The following is a 14,010-nucleotide window of genomic DNA, read 5'->3' on the forward strand; positions in this document are numbered from 1 at the left end:
GGGGGTGATATATTTTACACGCCGGTGAGGGCAGAGGTTTCCGGTGAGTTGTCGGTCCGGAACTCGCCATTCAAGCTGAATCCGGGACCGTTCGTAGAACTGAGAACCTGTTTCCAGTTAGCACGGACTGACATGCTCGGCAGGGACAGCAACCAAAGACACTTACCACTTCGTAGACCTGCTTATTCACACGGTCATTGAGCCCAGAAGCGTCCTTCTTGATCTGCTCAATGGTGGTGCGCAAGTTGTCACGCAGCTGCTCCGGGGAGAATCCCAGCTGGCCGATGGGCAGTCGAATGACAGCGTCACGCTCTCGGTAGACAGTACCTCCGCGCAGCATCTCCACACGCGAGGCCACATCTTCCACCACGGTACCGGTCTTCGCACTGGGCATCAGGCCACGAGGACCCAAGATACGACCCAGAGCGGCCTTGTTGAGGGCTGGCAGACTGTCCGGGTGAGCCAGACACCGGTCGAATTCAATCTTGCCCGCCTTGACGGCCTCGAACACTTCATCTTCACCCACAAGGACGGCGCCGGCGGCCAGCGCATCCCTGGCTTGCTTGGACCCGGGGGGACAGATGACGCAGATGCGGGACTCGGTCTGGACGGCGTGCGGGAACCGGATCATGTTTCGAATAACCGGGCCATCCCGCCTCGTGCGCAGACGAATATGTACTTCGTATTTGGAGGTTGTAGGTTCGCGACCGACTTCAACAGCCCGGAGGTACCTGCGGCGGGAACGGTGTATGTTAGAAACGGGTCCACGCTCCTCGCCCATTGACACAAGGCGATGTCTCGGGTTCCCTTCACCATCGTCGCTTACCGCATCGCGTCACAGAGAGCAAATTGCTCGACGTCCTTCAGGTTCTTCTGTTGGAATTCACGAGGACCTTTGCGGTCCGACTTGCTCTCCTTCTTCCCCTTGCCCTTGGCTTGCGGATTGCTCTTCGCACCACGTACTTGCTGGAATCCCGATAGGACCGAGCCGATTGATGTGTGCCGAGCACTCGGTCGGCATGATGAAAGAATCCCGCGTGTCGCAGAGGGCAGTACGGAGCCGTAGGACGACATAGCGAATGGACGTTGACAGATCGAGGCGTCGGAGTCGTCGATGGAGCCCCGATGCAATTATTGTTTTCTGCCGGACAAGCTCTCTCGGCGACGGAAGAATGTACCCCCGACTGCCGTGCGGCGATCATGACTGCCCCTCCAAAATATTCTGGGATGGTCGGATCGTCCACTTGTTGGTGCTTCACTCGTCACATAGCACATCATGACTCAATTCGACTTGACTGTGGCCACCAAGGGCAGCCATGCTGCTCTGCTCCCTGTGGTCTTGATCGCAACCTCCGTCAATGAGGCTCGTCCCTCTCCTGTGATCAACATCAAGCATGAGGATACCGCTGTCCTGGGTGAAGGTGATAAGGCGACTTTGCAGCTCTCGGCGGCTGGAAAGTCAGTCTTCGGCACCGTGCCTGCCATTGAGGAGCTGTGCAATCACTTCCCATTCCTGGTTGGTAAAGAGGCCGCAGTGGTAAGTGACGATCACTCTATTGACCCCCTCCTTCGCCGCACGTATACCCGGTCTTCTCACCCCACGTTGACTCACGTGTGTCGACTGACATATTCTCTGTATCTACAGGAGAAGGAGTGGATCTCTCAGCTTGACGGTCTGAACACTCTCGATTTCAAGGCCCTCGACCCCGTTCTCCAGAAGCTCGACACCCACCTTCTCCTCCGCTCCTTCGTTGCTGGCTATTCTCTCTCCACTGCCGACATTGCTTTGTGGGGCGCTCTTCGGGGTAACCGTGTGGCTGTCGCTGCGTTGAAGAAGGGTGCTCTGGTCAACCTGACCCGTTGGTACCGGTTCCTCGAGGAGCTGTGCCCTTGGACTGCTGCTGCCATCGAGGCACTGAACGCGGCTGCCAAGGAGTCCAAGGTTGCCAAATCCAAGGCCGGTGCCAACTATGACATCGCTCTGCTCAACACCGACAATGGCGTTGTCACTCGTTTCCCTCCTGAGCCCTCTGGTTATCTCCACATCGGTCACGCCAAGGCCGCTCTTCTCAACGACTATTTCGCTCATGAGAAGTATAACGGTACCCTGCTTCTTCGGTCAGTATCCCTCTCGACGCAATTGCTCCGAACGTTCTGCTGACACAGCCTTCAAGATTCGATGACACCAATCCCTCAAACGAGAAGCAGGAGTTCCAGGACGCCATCGTTGAGGATCTCGCTCTCATGGGTATTAAGCCCAACAAGGTCTCCTACACTTCGGACTACTTCGACCAGCTTTACGACTACTGTATTGAAATGATCAAGACCGGTCACGCCTACGCTGATGACACTGAGAAGGAGACCATGGCCGCTCAGCGTATGGACGGAATCCCTAGCGCGCGCCGTGATCTTCCCATCGAGGAGAGCTTGGCCCGATTCGAGGATATGAAGAACGGCACCGAAGAGGGCCTCCGTTGGTGCATTCGCGCTAAGATTTCTCCCGATGACAAGAACAAGGCTCTCCGTGACCCTGTCATCTACCGATGCAACCCTCACCCTCACCACCGGACCGGAGCCAAGTGGAAGATCTACCCAACCTACGACTTTGCCTGCCCCGTTGTCGATTCTATGGAAGGTGTCACTCACGCTCTGCGTACAATCGAGTATCGTGACCGTAACCCGCAGTACCAGTGGATGCTGGATGCTCTGAAGCTCCGCCACGTTCAAGTTTGGGACTTTGCCCGCATGAACTTCATCCGCACTCTGCTGTCCAAGCGCAAGCTGACCAAGCTTGTCGAGAGCGGTGTTGTTTGGGGATGGGACGATCCTCGCTTCCCCACTATCCGTGGAATTCGCCGCCGTGGTATGACCATTCCCGCATTGCGCGAGTTCATCTTGAAGCAGGGCCCCTCCCGAACCATCACCCTGTTCGATTGGGCACTCATCTGGGCTACCAACAAGAAGTACATTGATCCCGTTGCTCCTCGTCACACCGCTATCGTGAACAAGGACGCGGTCAAGACTACTATTACCAATGCCCCTGCAACCTTCACCGAAGAGAAGCCGCGCCACGCGAAGAACGCCGCCGTGGGTATGAAGACAGTCACCTTCGCTCCCAACGTGCTTATGGAGCAAGTCGACGCCAAGTCCTTCAAGCAAGATGAGGAGATCACCCTGATGAACTGGGGTAACGCCTTTGTCCGCAAGATCACCGCCGACACCAATGGCACCATTACTCACCTTGAGCTCGAACTGAACCCTCAGGGCGATGTCAAGAAGACCGAGAAGAAGGTGACCTGGCTGGCTGAGGGTCCCGAACTTGTGCCTGTGGAGCTTGTCGACTTCGACTATCTCCTCAAGAAGGACTCTTTGAGTGAGGATGACATTCTTGAAGATGTCCTCAACTATGACACCGAGTTCCGTGAGCCTGCTCTGGCTGATAGCAACGTTGCCCAGTTCAAGGAGGGTGATATTATGCAGTTCGACCGCAAGGGCTTCTACCGTGTGGATCGTGCCTACAGCCCCGGCTCCCCCGCTGTGTTCTTCAACATTCCTACCGGCAAGGCTAAATAAATGAGCTTGGAATCGTGTAAATATGGATGAACATCTACGTGTTATGAACTTGATGTGACCAAACAGTCTCACTTCAAAAATATTACTTCCGTCTGAGAATGTTACTTCACCTTCTTCTCCGTGCTTTTCACCCTTGTCTGGTGCACGGGGTTAAGGGCAAGTACTTTATTAGAAGATGTCAGAGTAACGCTGACCGAGACAGGTGACATCTTGCTTGGCCCTAGTATTACACTGAGAGCGGATCGCTTCTTGGTATGGAAAACGGAAACTATCTATCGGAAAGAAAAAAGTGACGACATACGAACATTTCGCATATTCCAACGTGGCCGACATCAAGCAAGAAAGGAAAATATCAGCCTCCTGCAGAACCAGGAATGGAAACATCAGGGGCCAAAATTTAGAGAAGGCCTGAGCCAATTGTCCAGCCGGGTCTATCACTCAAATAGGCACCAGCATATGGGCTCGTTGTAATTCCACTTAGCCGTACCTTACTCCATCTCCTCTTCTTCCTTGCTGGCAGACAAGAAGAACCGACCTTTCGGCTTCCCTGGCTCTTCATACTCAATGGTAAGTCGAGCGAGGTGGCCAAGAACGTTTTCGACCTTGATATCGCCCTTGCTGCGTTTCGCGCGACCCAGATTATCCAGCCAGGTGATCTTGTTGAGGATGAAATATACCAGTGCGATAACGATCTCGACGCCAAGCGAGTAGCCCCAAATGCGCACCACGGTCACGATATCAGTCCATCCATCCTTGGTCTCGATGAAGCTTTCGCGGGGATCGGTGATCATATTCTCGTTTGTGAACCAGCCAAATAGACAAAAGACAGTGGCCAAGATGTCTACGCCCAGAATTGCAGATACCAATTGAATGGATGGCCAGGTGTCGATCCCGCGAGTCACGAATATCAGCCAGTTCTCCGTCAAGGCGACTTGCAGGAAGACAACCTCCTGGATGGAGCCCCAGTTCTGAATCACTCCGCCGGATGGGAGGAACATTGAGGCGCGAACGACCCAGGTGCCCATAGCAAGCAACACGCCGAGAAGCACAGAGATGACCCAAATTTTAGGGAGTTGCCATTCTACGGGGCGTAATTCGAACGAGGCGTGATCATAGGCAACTGCAACTGTTGCCAGGTCTGCAAATAATGCCAGAAAAACGACCAATTCGACGCGAATGCTCTCATTCAGGATAATCATCGCAGTCACGAGGTAGATTTCCAGGTGCAAGCAGAGGGCAATCCGATACTGGATATAGGCCTTCATCCGGTGGAAGATCTGGCGGGCAACTTTGATTGAGTCGATAATTGTCGATAGACCAGGCTCCAAAAACACAATATCCGAGGCAGACTGAGCGGCCTCTGAAGCTCCTTCAACTGCAATTCCACAATCAGCTTTCTTCAGCGAGGGCGCGTCATTTACACCATCACCGGTCATCGCAGTCAGATGGCCACGTTCCTGAAGCAATTGAACAACCTGGTATTTGTGCTCTGGAAACACTTCTGCAAAGCCATCTGCTTTTTCCACTAAGTCTCCAGCCATCACACCACTCAGGCCTCCATGAATAAGCTTGTCAGAATTGTAGACTTTGGTCCCGAGGTTCAACATCTTGCAAGTTTCCTTGGCGATAGCAATCGCATCACCAGTGAGCATCTTAACGCTGATTCCAAGGTTCTGGGCTTCGCTGATGGTTTGCGCCGTGTCCTCTCGTGGCGGGTCAAACATAGGCAGCATACCCAGTAGAGCCCAGTCTTCCCCTTCTTTCTGAACAGCCACGCCCAAAGAGCGGAAGCCACGGTGAGCGAATTCCTGTGCTTTAGCCTTGTACACATTTGCCAGTTCTTTGGGGCATTTTGTGAGCTGGAGCACTGCTTTTGGAGCTCCCTTGGTACATGTGTATCGAATCCCCTCACAGGTTGCAACTGTCACAATTCTCTTCGATACAGGATCGAATGGGGTGAATTTCTCTGTTTTCCATCCCCGTCGAAGAATGTCTCTGGCTTTGGGATACTGACGAAGACTCAGAATGGTGACCTTGTCGATTGGATCGAGAAACTCCACGTTGTGCGAGGATGCAAGGGCAGCAACCGCGAACATCCAATCAACATCGACACCCTCGGCTACGAACGGCTCTCGAATACTCAATTTGTTCGCGGTCAATGTGCCGGTCTTATCGGAACAGAGGATATCGACTCCCTAAAAGGCATTAGCTTTCGATCACAGTGCAAGATATCAGAGCGAATTTCGAGTTCAACTCACAGCAAGAGACTCAATTGCTGTCAGCTTCTGTACAATGGCTTTCTTTTTAGCAAGGTATGCAGCTCCCACGGCCATTGTAGTGGTGGTGACGACAGGAAGACCGACAGGGACACCAATGATCAGCAAAGACAGCGTGTAGTGGAGCAAGGTCTGCTCGCCTGGAGAGGCGATGGGAATGTTTCGATAGAACCCACCAATCCAAGCAGCCAGGATCCAGGCCATGACAAGGATGAGAAGAGCTGTTCCGATGTTGTCCATGACGATTTCGAAATGCCCTGCTCCCTTGGCAGACTGGACCATGCTTGCAGTCCGGCCAACGAAGGAGGTCTTTGCACCAGTCTGCACCACCGCATATGCCTTGCCTCGCTTGCATCCAGTTGTGTAGAAGATTTTGTCGCCCATGTACCGATCAACCGCGAGAGATTCACCGGTGATGGCAGAGTGGTCACAGGCGAGGATAGGATACCCCCGCTTTCGGGGACGGTGCTGCTGTGGCTCGTCAGAGCTCCCATCCTCCGTCGGCCCCTGGTCTTCCTTGGCATTTTCGTCTGCATTTTCTTTCTTGGACTCATCGTCAGTGTCTTCGGAATCAGACCCACCATTGAGAATACCCTGTTCATGAAGTTGGCAGAATTCCTCCCAGCCATTGGAATCACTGTAGTCACAGATGACTTTGGCATCTGCTGGAACCACCTGACCTTCTCCGACGACGATCTGTGAGAGACATCAGATATCTTTTATTCTAGAAACAATTTGCGGTCTTGTTGAAACAACGTACCACATCCCCCGGGACCAATTCACGGGCCAAGATTTCTTGTTGAGAGTTGTCTCGAACGACAATCGCACGCATGGCAATATCGCCTTTCAAGCTAGCGACCACATCGGCAGCTTGCTTTTCTTGATACCAGCCAACAGAGGCATTCAGACAAAGAATGCCAATGATCACACCAAAGTCAACCCAATCCTCCAGACCAGCAGCCAGCAACGCAGCGAGTTCCATGACTGTCCTGACATTTAGCCAGCTTTCCATTCATTAGACCCCACCCCCAAGATATGGAACAGCTTACCGTAGAGAATGGGTCCACGGAAATAAGACAGGACCTTTGCAATGGGATTTTCCTTCTCCGAGACCAGTTCATTCCAGCCCGAGCGATGACGGCGTTGGTGCACCGTTTCAGTCGAGAGACCCTCGCGAATATTTGTAATAAGCCATTCTTCGGGATATTGGCCAGCTTGGTCATCGACGTCTTTGACTCGGATCTTGCGTTTTTCCCATGGGGCATACCAGATACGCCGCTCCTCCACCTTGTCAGTCTCTGGCTGTGCAGCTCCGGCTTCACGGTAGGTCGAGACAAATTTCACAAGTTTGCCGTATTCATCTAGAGTGGCTGCATCATCTCTCAGCGAGGCTTTCGAGATACGAGAGCTCCGCCGAGTTTCGCCGTGCTCGGTATCACCGTGATCTGAAATCCTGGTGAATGAAGCCATAATGCGAGAAAGATTGATGTTGGTGCGTCAATCCAATGAGTGCCTCTTCTGTGATAAAAGGGTAGAATGATGATAACAGGTCTAGTGATGATAGAAATGCGAGTTGAAGAGAATGAGGGATAGATGAAGAATATGAAGCGAGCGAAGCGAGTGAGGAGAGTGAGATGAAGTCACGGGGAACTGGAAAGTAAGTGATTGCGCACGAGAGCCTTCGATGACCCGACAGAGTTTCTGGGTTCCACGTGAATCTGTTGGCAGATTTGTCGATGAAAGCAAACGTGGGTAAGCTGTCGATTTTGGGATTCAAGATCAGGTGAAGTAGAAGTTTCTCAGAGATGGCAGAAAGGGGGATGATTCCTCTGGGCCCAGCGTTACTTGAACACCCTCGTATATTTCTTGTCTCTCGGTAGTTTGAAAGCTGATCATACTGACGTTGATGATGCTGTAGGAAGTATACATAAATACTCAAAAGATCAACAAGGGCTCGAGAGAACACTCGAGGGATTTCCGCCCGAAAGCCACAATAGATTCACAACAAAGCAGGTACGGTCTCTAATTGGGGAGAACCAACTATACTCTAAAGTTGAAGATCGCCGCTTCCAGAGTGAGGGATCCTTGATGAAGTGACTTTTCAGAACATCCCACTCCGTCCATTAATTGAGGATTGGATTGTGAATAAGGACTACCTCGCACAAAGGGACCATACTAAGCAGTGGGCGTATGCTTACATTTTTCTTTTGCTTGACGAGACATATCATGGTAGGCCTATATGACACACAGAATATAGAGACCTGTGAAGGTTGAGGCCAAACATGACAACCTCTGGCTCTGAAAAAGGTCGCCTATCTACTCATACGGAATTTTGGACGGCAAGTCACTACTTAGGTAACCCCCCGCTCTCCATTAGTTATACGATTCCTAGGTCCAATTCTGCATCGTCCAGCACTGTTCCAAGTCATCGTCAGGTTATCTCACCTATTAAGCTCGACTTGAATAACTGTTCCACTTGTTTCTACTAGAGACTAAGTAGCACCAAAAACAGCTGTCCTCTATAACTGTCCCAAACTAGGCCTTTCTCTATCGGACCTAGTCGAATTGAGCGTCGATAAGCTATCCATAGCTTGATCGTCAAAGTCCAAATATTGACACTCGATTGATGAATCCTAACCCTTTTCCTTGTGGTAAAGTCTCCAACGTGCCCACTGACAACTGAGAACTGGATTTTTTTTGGTTCAATCTCATGGACAGAGAGAAACAAGAATTCGAGAAGGCAGGCCTTATGCCCCAGTCTTTGATATAGGAGCAACTTTTCAGAAAGAAAGCTTATGTACATGACTGAGTGTACTGTGTATTGGGCCGAAGAAAATAAAATTTACCGGCTCCAATGTCATACATGCCAATGTTCGGTAAGTGCCGACAGCACTCCTCTTGGGACATGGTGTCACCTTTGCACGTAGACTCGATCCTCCAGAATCTGGGTATGATTCTTGATCGTCCCGTGGCGTCTGCGCTTGGCTCCGCAATGTGTGTGGGTCGTACCGAGCCGATGTCCGGAGGGATTGAGACGTCGATCGGGCTCTTGGTCTTGGCTACTTTCCTATTTCCTCTCGTTGAGTCATCTAGAAGGCCGATCAGTCATCGGGCGGATGGCTGCTGTGACCGACGGCTTGAGAGCAATATGATTGTGGTGCAGCGTGAGTAGCTTCGAACCATTCAGTGCAAGGCAAATATCAAGAAACAGGTCGAGAGTGACATGACATTTTGACTGACATTAAAATTATGGAGGGTATTAGGAAACTATAATCTATATCACAGCCAATCGGGAGATGTCGGCAAGTGGTGACAACGACACACGACCAGGTGGAAGTCCTTCGAGGAGACCTATCAAAGGTCGATCATAGTTTCATTGCTTCAGAACAGAGGCATTCATCACAATCAATCAGGTCTGAAATCTGTATGGCATGAAATACCACACCCTGGCTCTCCAGACCACAGTGGAGCTTTCTCTGACATTGCTGAGCCGAGAAGCCGCCAAATCTCCATTCAGTGCAAGGCTGCCATGCGGCGGGCGCGCCGAAGGACGCTTCCCTTCCTGAGACTGGTTTTCAAGCCCGATGCGATGGTATTGGCTTGCCGCAACCCGTGTAAGAGACCAAGAAGATCCTGGCCCACAAGGTTGAGCGGACCCTTGCTGAGCAAGTCCTCGCCACTCTCCTTGCCATCACTGTTAGTACTCTGGTCAGAGGTGGTGGGGTCGGAGCCATTCGCCGGGGCATTGGCGTCGTCCGCGCCGTTGGCAGGCTTATTCTGGTCAATCATGGTCGCGGATGAGGAGGAGGTAGAAGTCACCATCGTGGTCGCAGTCGCCTTCTTCGTCGTAGAAGTCTTGGTGGACATACTCGTCGAGGTCGACATGAGGGGTGCGGGTGCCTCGGTGGTGTTGGGTGCAGCCGTGGCCGTGGGAGCGGCTTCCGGTTTGGCGGTGCCGGTTGCGATATCTGCGGGCGCGTCGGACTTGGAGGTCGTCGTGGATAAAGTAATAACGGGAGCGGCGGTGTTGGATGCCGAATCAGGACCATTGGACGATGAGGCAGACCCAGAGGATGAGGAAGACGAGGACGCCGAGTCGAGTGTATTGGAAGATTGCGATGTCTCCGAGGGGTTAGTGGACGAAGGTGCAGACGTCGCGGCCGACGCCGCGCTGGACGACGACGACGAACCGGAATCAGGACCACCAAGCGCCTTGCGCACACTTTCAATAAACCCGGTATTCGCATAGCCCTGGGTCACATCCCACATCATGACCCCACCGAAGCTTTCGAACTTTTTCGTGTACTCGATGATCTCGGCGAGTTTCGCGGCGGGGACGTAACCGGTACTGGCTGCAGTGGTGTCGGCAGGAACCCCGAGCAAGACTTTCACCTTTTTATTTTGCGAAACAGTCTTGGCCCAGTTGTCCCATGTCTCGAAGTTGTACTGCGAACTTGATGCATCGGCATTGAAGTTGTTGACACCGCAGTAGTTGTTGTAGAACTGAACAAAGATGGCGTCGACCGAGACGGGCCCGTTGAGAATGTCTTTGTCTGCCTGGTCAGGGTAAGGGCATTGGGGGGCAGCCGTCAAGAAGTATTGTCTGCTGGTATCCTGATCCATCAGGGTGCGCAACTCATTGGCAAATGTCGCCATATGTGTGACGGGGGACTCAAAGTCAAAATCGAACCCATCCAGCGTGGCGTTGCCAAATGGCCGGAGAGCGTTGGAATTTGCTTGAGCCGGGCCAAAGGTCTCCCACATCAACTTGGCGCCAGCCTTTGCATCCTCTTCTGACTTGAAGCCCCCTTCACTGTATGTTGCGCCACCGATGGAGAGCAGAATCGTCTTGCCCTTGCTTTGGCAAGCCTCGATATCGTCTCTGAGGAAGGGGGAAATGTTAGGTTTGCTTCAAGGGCCCTCTGATCCATCTGACTCACCCAATCTTCGGACAGTTCTTCAATTGAGTCCCGGGAAAGACATCACAATCCTGGCTGGTGACCGAGAAATCAACCTGCGGAGCGCCGCCAGGGCCGTTGATCATCATATCGAATGCAATTGGAATCACCTAACAGTCTGTCAGTCGATTTGCATTCAGAACGCTTGTCCAGCTTGCGTCTCACATCGATATCCTCATCTGATCATTTCGACAGGGTTAGTTCACGGACGACTGCACGGCTCCTGATTCAGCACGACTCACTATCACAGTAATAGTTCAGCGCTTGTTGGACTTGACCACCGTTACCTTGCAAGGAATTTTGACCTGTCAGGGAGACCATCCGTTAGCTCTGGCACTTCTCTAGCAATGGAAATATTTTCTATCATAACCTTACCCCAGTAGATGACGATATTTTTGGCGGAATTAAGATCAAGTTTTGCATGCACGGATCCCAGACTGGCCAGCAGAACTGATCCTACCAGATACTCCCCACGCCCACGCATCATGAATGTTCGGCCGTATGGAACGAGAAAATAAAAATAAAAAAAAGTGCTCTCTCCAAAAAGCACAATGATCGCAACACTCCACAAGGATAAAAAGGAGGATGCTAAAAATACTAGACGTATTAAGTTGTATGACGGGATAGCAACCCGATGGGAAACGACGGACGACTCGAATCAAAGGACGCGATACCCCATGCGCTCGAGAGCTCGATCAAGTGAGCTCGTTAAATACAAGCGCCATGGCTGAACTTTGATTGTAATTCGCATGCCATCAATCAAAACAATGGCTCGAGCTCTTGCGCCATCTGAAGGGTGAGAGACGACCTCACGCGTGGACAGATCCACATCCTGACCCACGACAGCTGAGGACGTCCCCATTTAGAGCTCGTCGGCCCCCTTCGAGTGGATGAGCCGTCAACTTTCGATGAGAGGAATCCTTAGCTATGGACTGTCATTGGTGTGCCTCGCTCATAAACAGGCTCACATTCATTCCTGAGAGGGTTGTCAGGGAGCTCCGGGGTGGTGGGCCAAGTGTGGAATGTTCCCTTGATGTCAGTGGATTAGCGCTCGCCGGGGCGCTCTAGGCTCAATCACTCTCAGACCAACGTCTGCAATGCGAGCATTCTCTTGATTCATATGAGTGGTGGATGAATTTTTCAGTCTTCTCTTCTGACAGGCGGTTCTGGATCTGGACTTTTTTTGATGGGGGGGGGGTTCGTGGTGAGCAACTCTTGTACATTCCACAGAGGGTCCGACCACGCGGGCTTCGTAAATTGAGCCCAGGCAAACAGACTTGCTCCCTGATAAACCAACCTTTCGTCTCATTGATATTTCTAAGCTCTTTCCTCTCATATGCGACTAATTCATTCTGCTGCTCAAGAAATTTAGCCTTCTTTAGGCGCTTGAAAAGTTTCATGGTGCCTTGATTAATAGGATGGACTCAGGTGGGCTTAGGGGGGGGGGGGGGGGGGGGCATCTAGATTTTTTCTTGTCAGGTTCACAGTTGGAAAATCAAGCAATCTGTATAGTGATGAAGAAGAGAAGTCTGAAGAGAATACTCATCGCAGAGATGTTTGGATTTTGCAATTTCTTTGGGACTTGTATAAATGATACTGCAGCCGCTTAGCGAGAAATACCAACTACTCGCTGCAGAGCCTCATCATTGTTCATCCCGTGGTCAATGACACCTGCTACTTTCAGAACATCCACGACACCTTCGATGACTTTGTGATCGACTCCACGAGTAGCGTTGGTAAACTTGACATCCTTGAGCCACTCCTTGGCGTCTCTTCGATATAATGACATCCCAGCTCTCCGGTTCCGAGAAGTGTCACAACCTGGGTAGTGTTGGATTCGAAATCTTGGATTCCTTGGTCCAGGATCTGGAATAACTGTTGCAGGCGAGAGTCCTGTTCTGGGTCCGGAAATACCGCCGTAGAAGCAACAATCATCCATGATGGCCAGGGGGTGAAGATCTCTCCGATCTTTTTCAACGGGGGATTCGGCGTTTCAGCAGTCGAGTGGAAGAACGGCTTGGTGGTGAAATGCTCCCACATGAAGAACTCGGCGGTGGGATTGGATTCCTGCTCCGGTTTGGTCTCATCCTGGCCCGTGACACCATTGCGAAGAGCACCGAAAGGACCCAGGGGAACAGTCGACAGACCGTCTGGCTTCCATCCTTGTTGCTGAGCGAGAACAAATGACATGATATGAGAGCCGCTGGACGTTCGTGATTGTTAGCTACATACCCGACCAGTCTAGAGGGACACGATGTCTCATCTCTCGACAAATCGCACTTGGGCTAGCTTAGCGCTGGCCAGACATAACAGGCGGACATACCTGCCCAGCCGACTAACACCGACTCGCTGATCCTTCAGGTCCGGCACGCCATTGATATTGTCCCGGTTGCGACCCGTCACAATCGCCCATCGGAGCGGGTTGTCCACCCAATGGCCCACCACCTTGTATCCTCCTTCGACCGGGTTCTGAGGCTGAGTCTTTCCCGTGAGTCCTGCCACCCAACCCTCGGTCAGGCCGATCGCGATATCGATCTCATGGCTGCGCAGCGAGGTGATCATATGTCCCGTACCGGACGGGAATGGAATCAAAGTGACTTCGTACGGCAAAGAAGACGCAGTCGATGAACGGAGAGCCAGATGTAATGGTGTCAAGTAGTGTTCTGTCCAATCAACCAAACCGTAGTCATTAGAATGGTTTCTGCTCCATCGCCCGCCTACGGGCCCATTACGTCTCGGCGATTCCGGGCACCACCATAGTGTGGACCGAGGACATACCTGGCACGTAGCCTATCCGGATCTGAGACTTTGAGGCCATCTTCTCGACTATACTGGTCCAACTCACAAGGGTTCAGTGGTCGAAGAGAATCCTGTGATCGTTGAAAGTTAATGCGACACAGCTGGCCCAAATGACGGCTTGGGAAATTCGCGGGGGAGTGTGGATCACCGCATCCGCGGGGCTCGAGGCGCGCAGCTCAACGTGACTACCGGGAGAAGCGTCCCGTCTCTTTTCGCAATTCTTGTCCATTGACAGGACACCACCTGCAGTATTCTGTCTGGAATCGGTGTCACTTCACTGGATCTCACAGAAAATAAATTGCAATGGTCCTAGAAATTCAATAAATTCAATCAAAAGAAGAGGTTTGGACATCATTTCATTCACAATTACAAGTATATATATATAATGCGCTTTGGCGCGAAGG

General features: G+C 51.8%; 5 protein-coding genes across 5 annotated transcripts; 1 reads left to right on the forward strand and 4 right to left on the reverse strand.

Annotated features, from left to right (window-relative positions):
- Positions 1–14: 14 nt before the first annotated feature.
- POX_a00479 (uncharacterized protein) lies at positions 15–1,074 on the reverse strand (the record flags this gene model as incomplete). The annotated part of the gene is made up of 3 exons (XM_050109420.1): positions 15–107; positions 167–731; positions 827–1,074. 3 exons carry the CDS (start codon positions 1,072–1,074, stop codon positions 15–17), a joined length of 906 nt encoding a protein of 301 aa, XP_049973188.1.
- A 202-nt stretch (positions 1,075–1,276) lies between these two features.
- On the forward strand, positions 1,277–3,573 carry POX_a00480 (putative glutamate--tRNA ligase, cytoplasmic; the record flags this gene model as incomplete). The annotated part of the gene is made up of 3 exons (XM_050109421.1): positions 1,277–1,537; positions 1,646–2,118; positions 2,175–3,573. The coding sequence occupies 3 exons, from the start codon at positions 1,277–1,279 to the stop codon at positions 3,571–3,573; spliced, it is 2,133 nt and encodes a 710-aa protein (XP_049973189.1).
- A 488-nt stretch (positions 3,574–4,061) lies between these two features.
- Positions 4,062–7,319, reverse strand: POX_a00481 (Plasma membrane ATPase; the record flags this gene model as incomplete). Its single annotated transcript, XM_050109422.1, has 4 exons — positions 4,062–5,768; positions 5,832–6,545; positions 6,610–6,833; positions 6,899–7,319. The coding sequence occupies 4 exons, from the start codon at positions 7,317–7,319 to the stop codon at positions 4,062–4,064; spliced, it is 3,066 nt and encodes a 1,021-aa protein (XP_049973190.1).
- Positions 7,320–9,362: 2,043 nt separating this feature from the next.
- POX_a00482 (Class III chitinase) lies at positions 9,363–11,291 on the reverse strand (the record flags this gene model as incomplete). The annotated part of the gene is made up of 5 exons (XM_050109423.1): positions 9,363–10,731; positions 10,790–10,917; positions 10,973–10,986; positions 11,050–11,112; positions 11,183–11,291. The coding sequence occupies 5 exons, from the start codon at positions 11,289–11,291 to the stop codon at positions 9,363–9,365; spliced, it is 1,683 nt and encodes a 560-aa protein (XP_049973191.1).
- A 1,196-nt stretch (positions 11,292–12,487) lies between these two features.
- POX_a00483 (uncharacterized protein) lies at positions 12,488–13,625 on the reverse strand (the record flags this gene model as incomplete). The annotated part of the gene is made up of 3 exons (XM_050109424.1): positions 12,488–13,010; positions 13,131–13,524; positions 13,586–13,625. 3 exons carry the CDS (start codon positions 13,623–13,625, stop codon positions 12,488–12,490), a joined length of 957 nt encoding a protein of 318 aa, XP_049973192.1.
- Between the last annotated feature and the right edge of the window lie 385 nt (positions 13,626–14,010).

The sequence above is a fragment of the Penicillium oxalicum genome, chromosome I, assembly GCF_001723175.1.
Source record: "Penicillium oxalicum strain HP7-1 chromosome I, whole genome shotgun sequence".
NCBI lineage: Eukaryota > Fungi > Ascomycota > Eurotiomycetes > Eurotiales > Aspergillaceae > Penicillium > Penicillium oxalicum.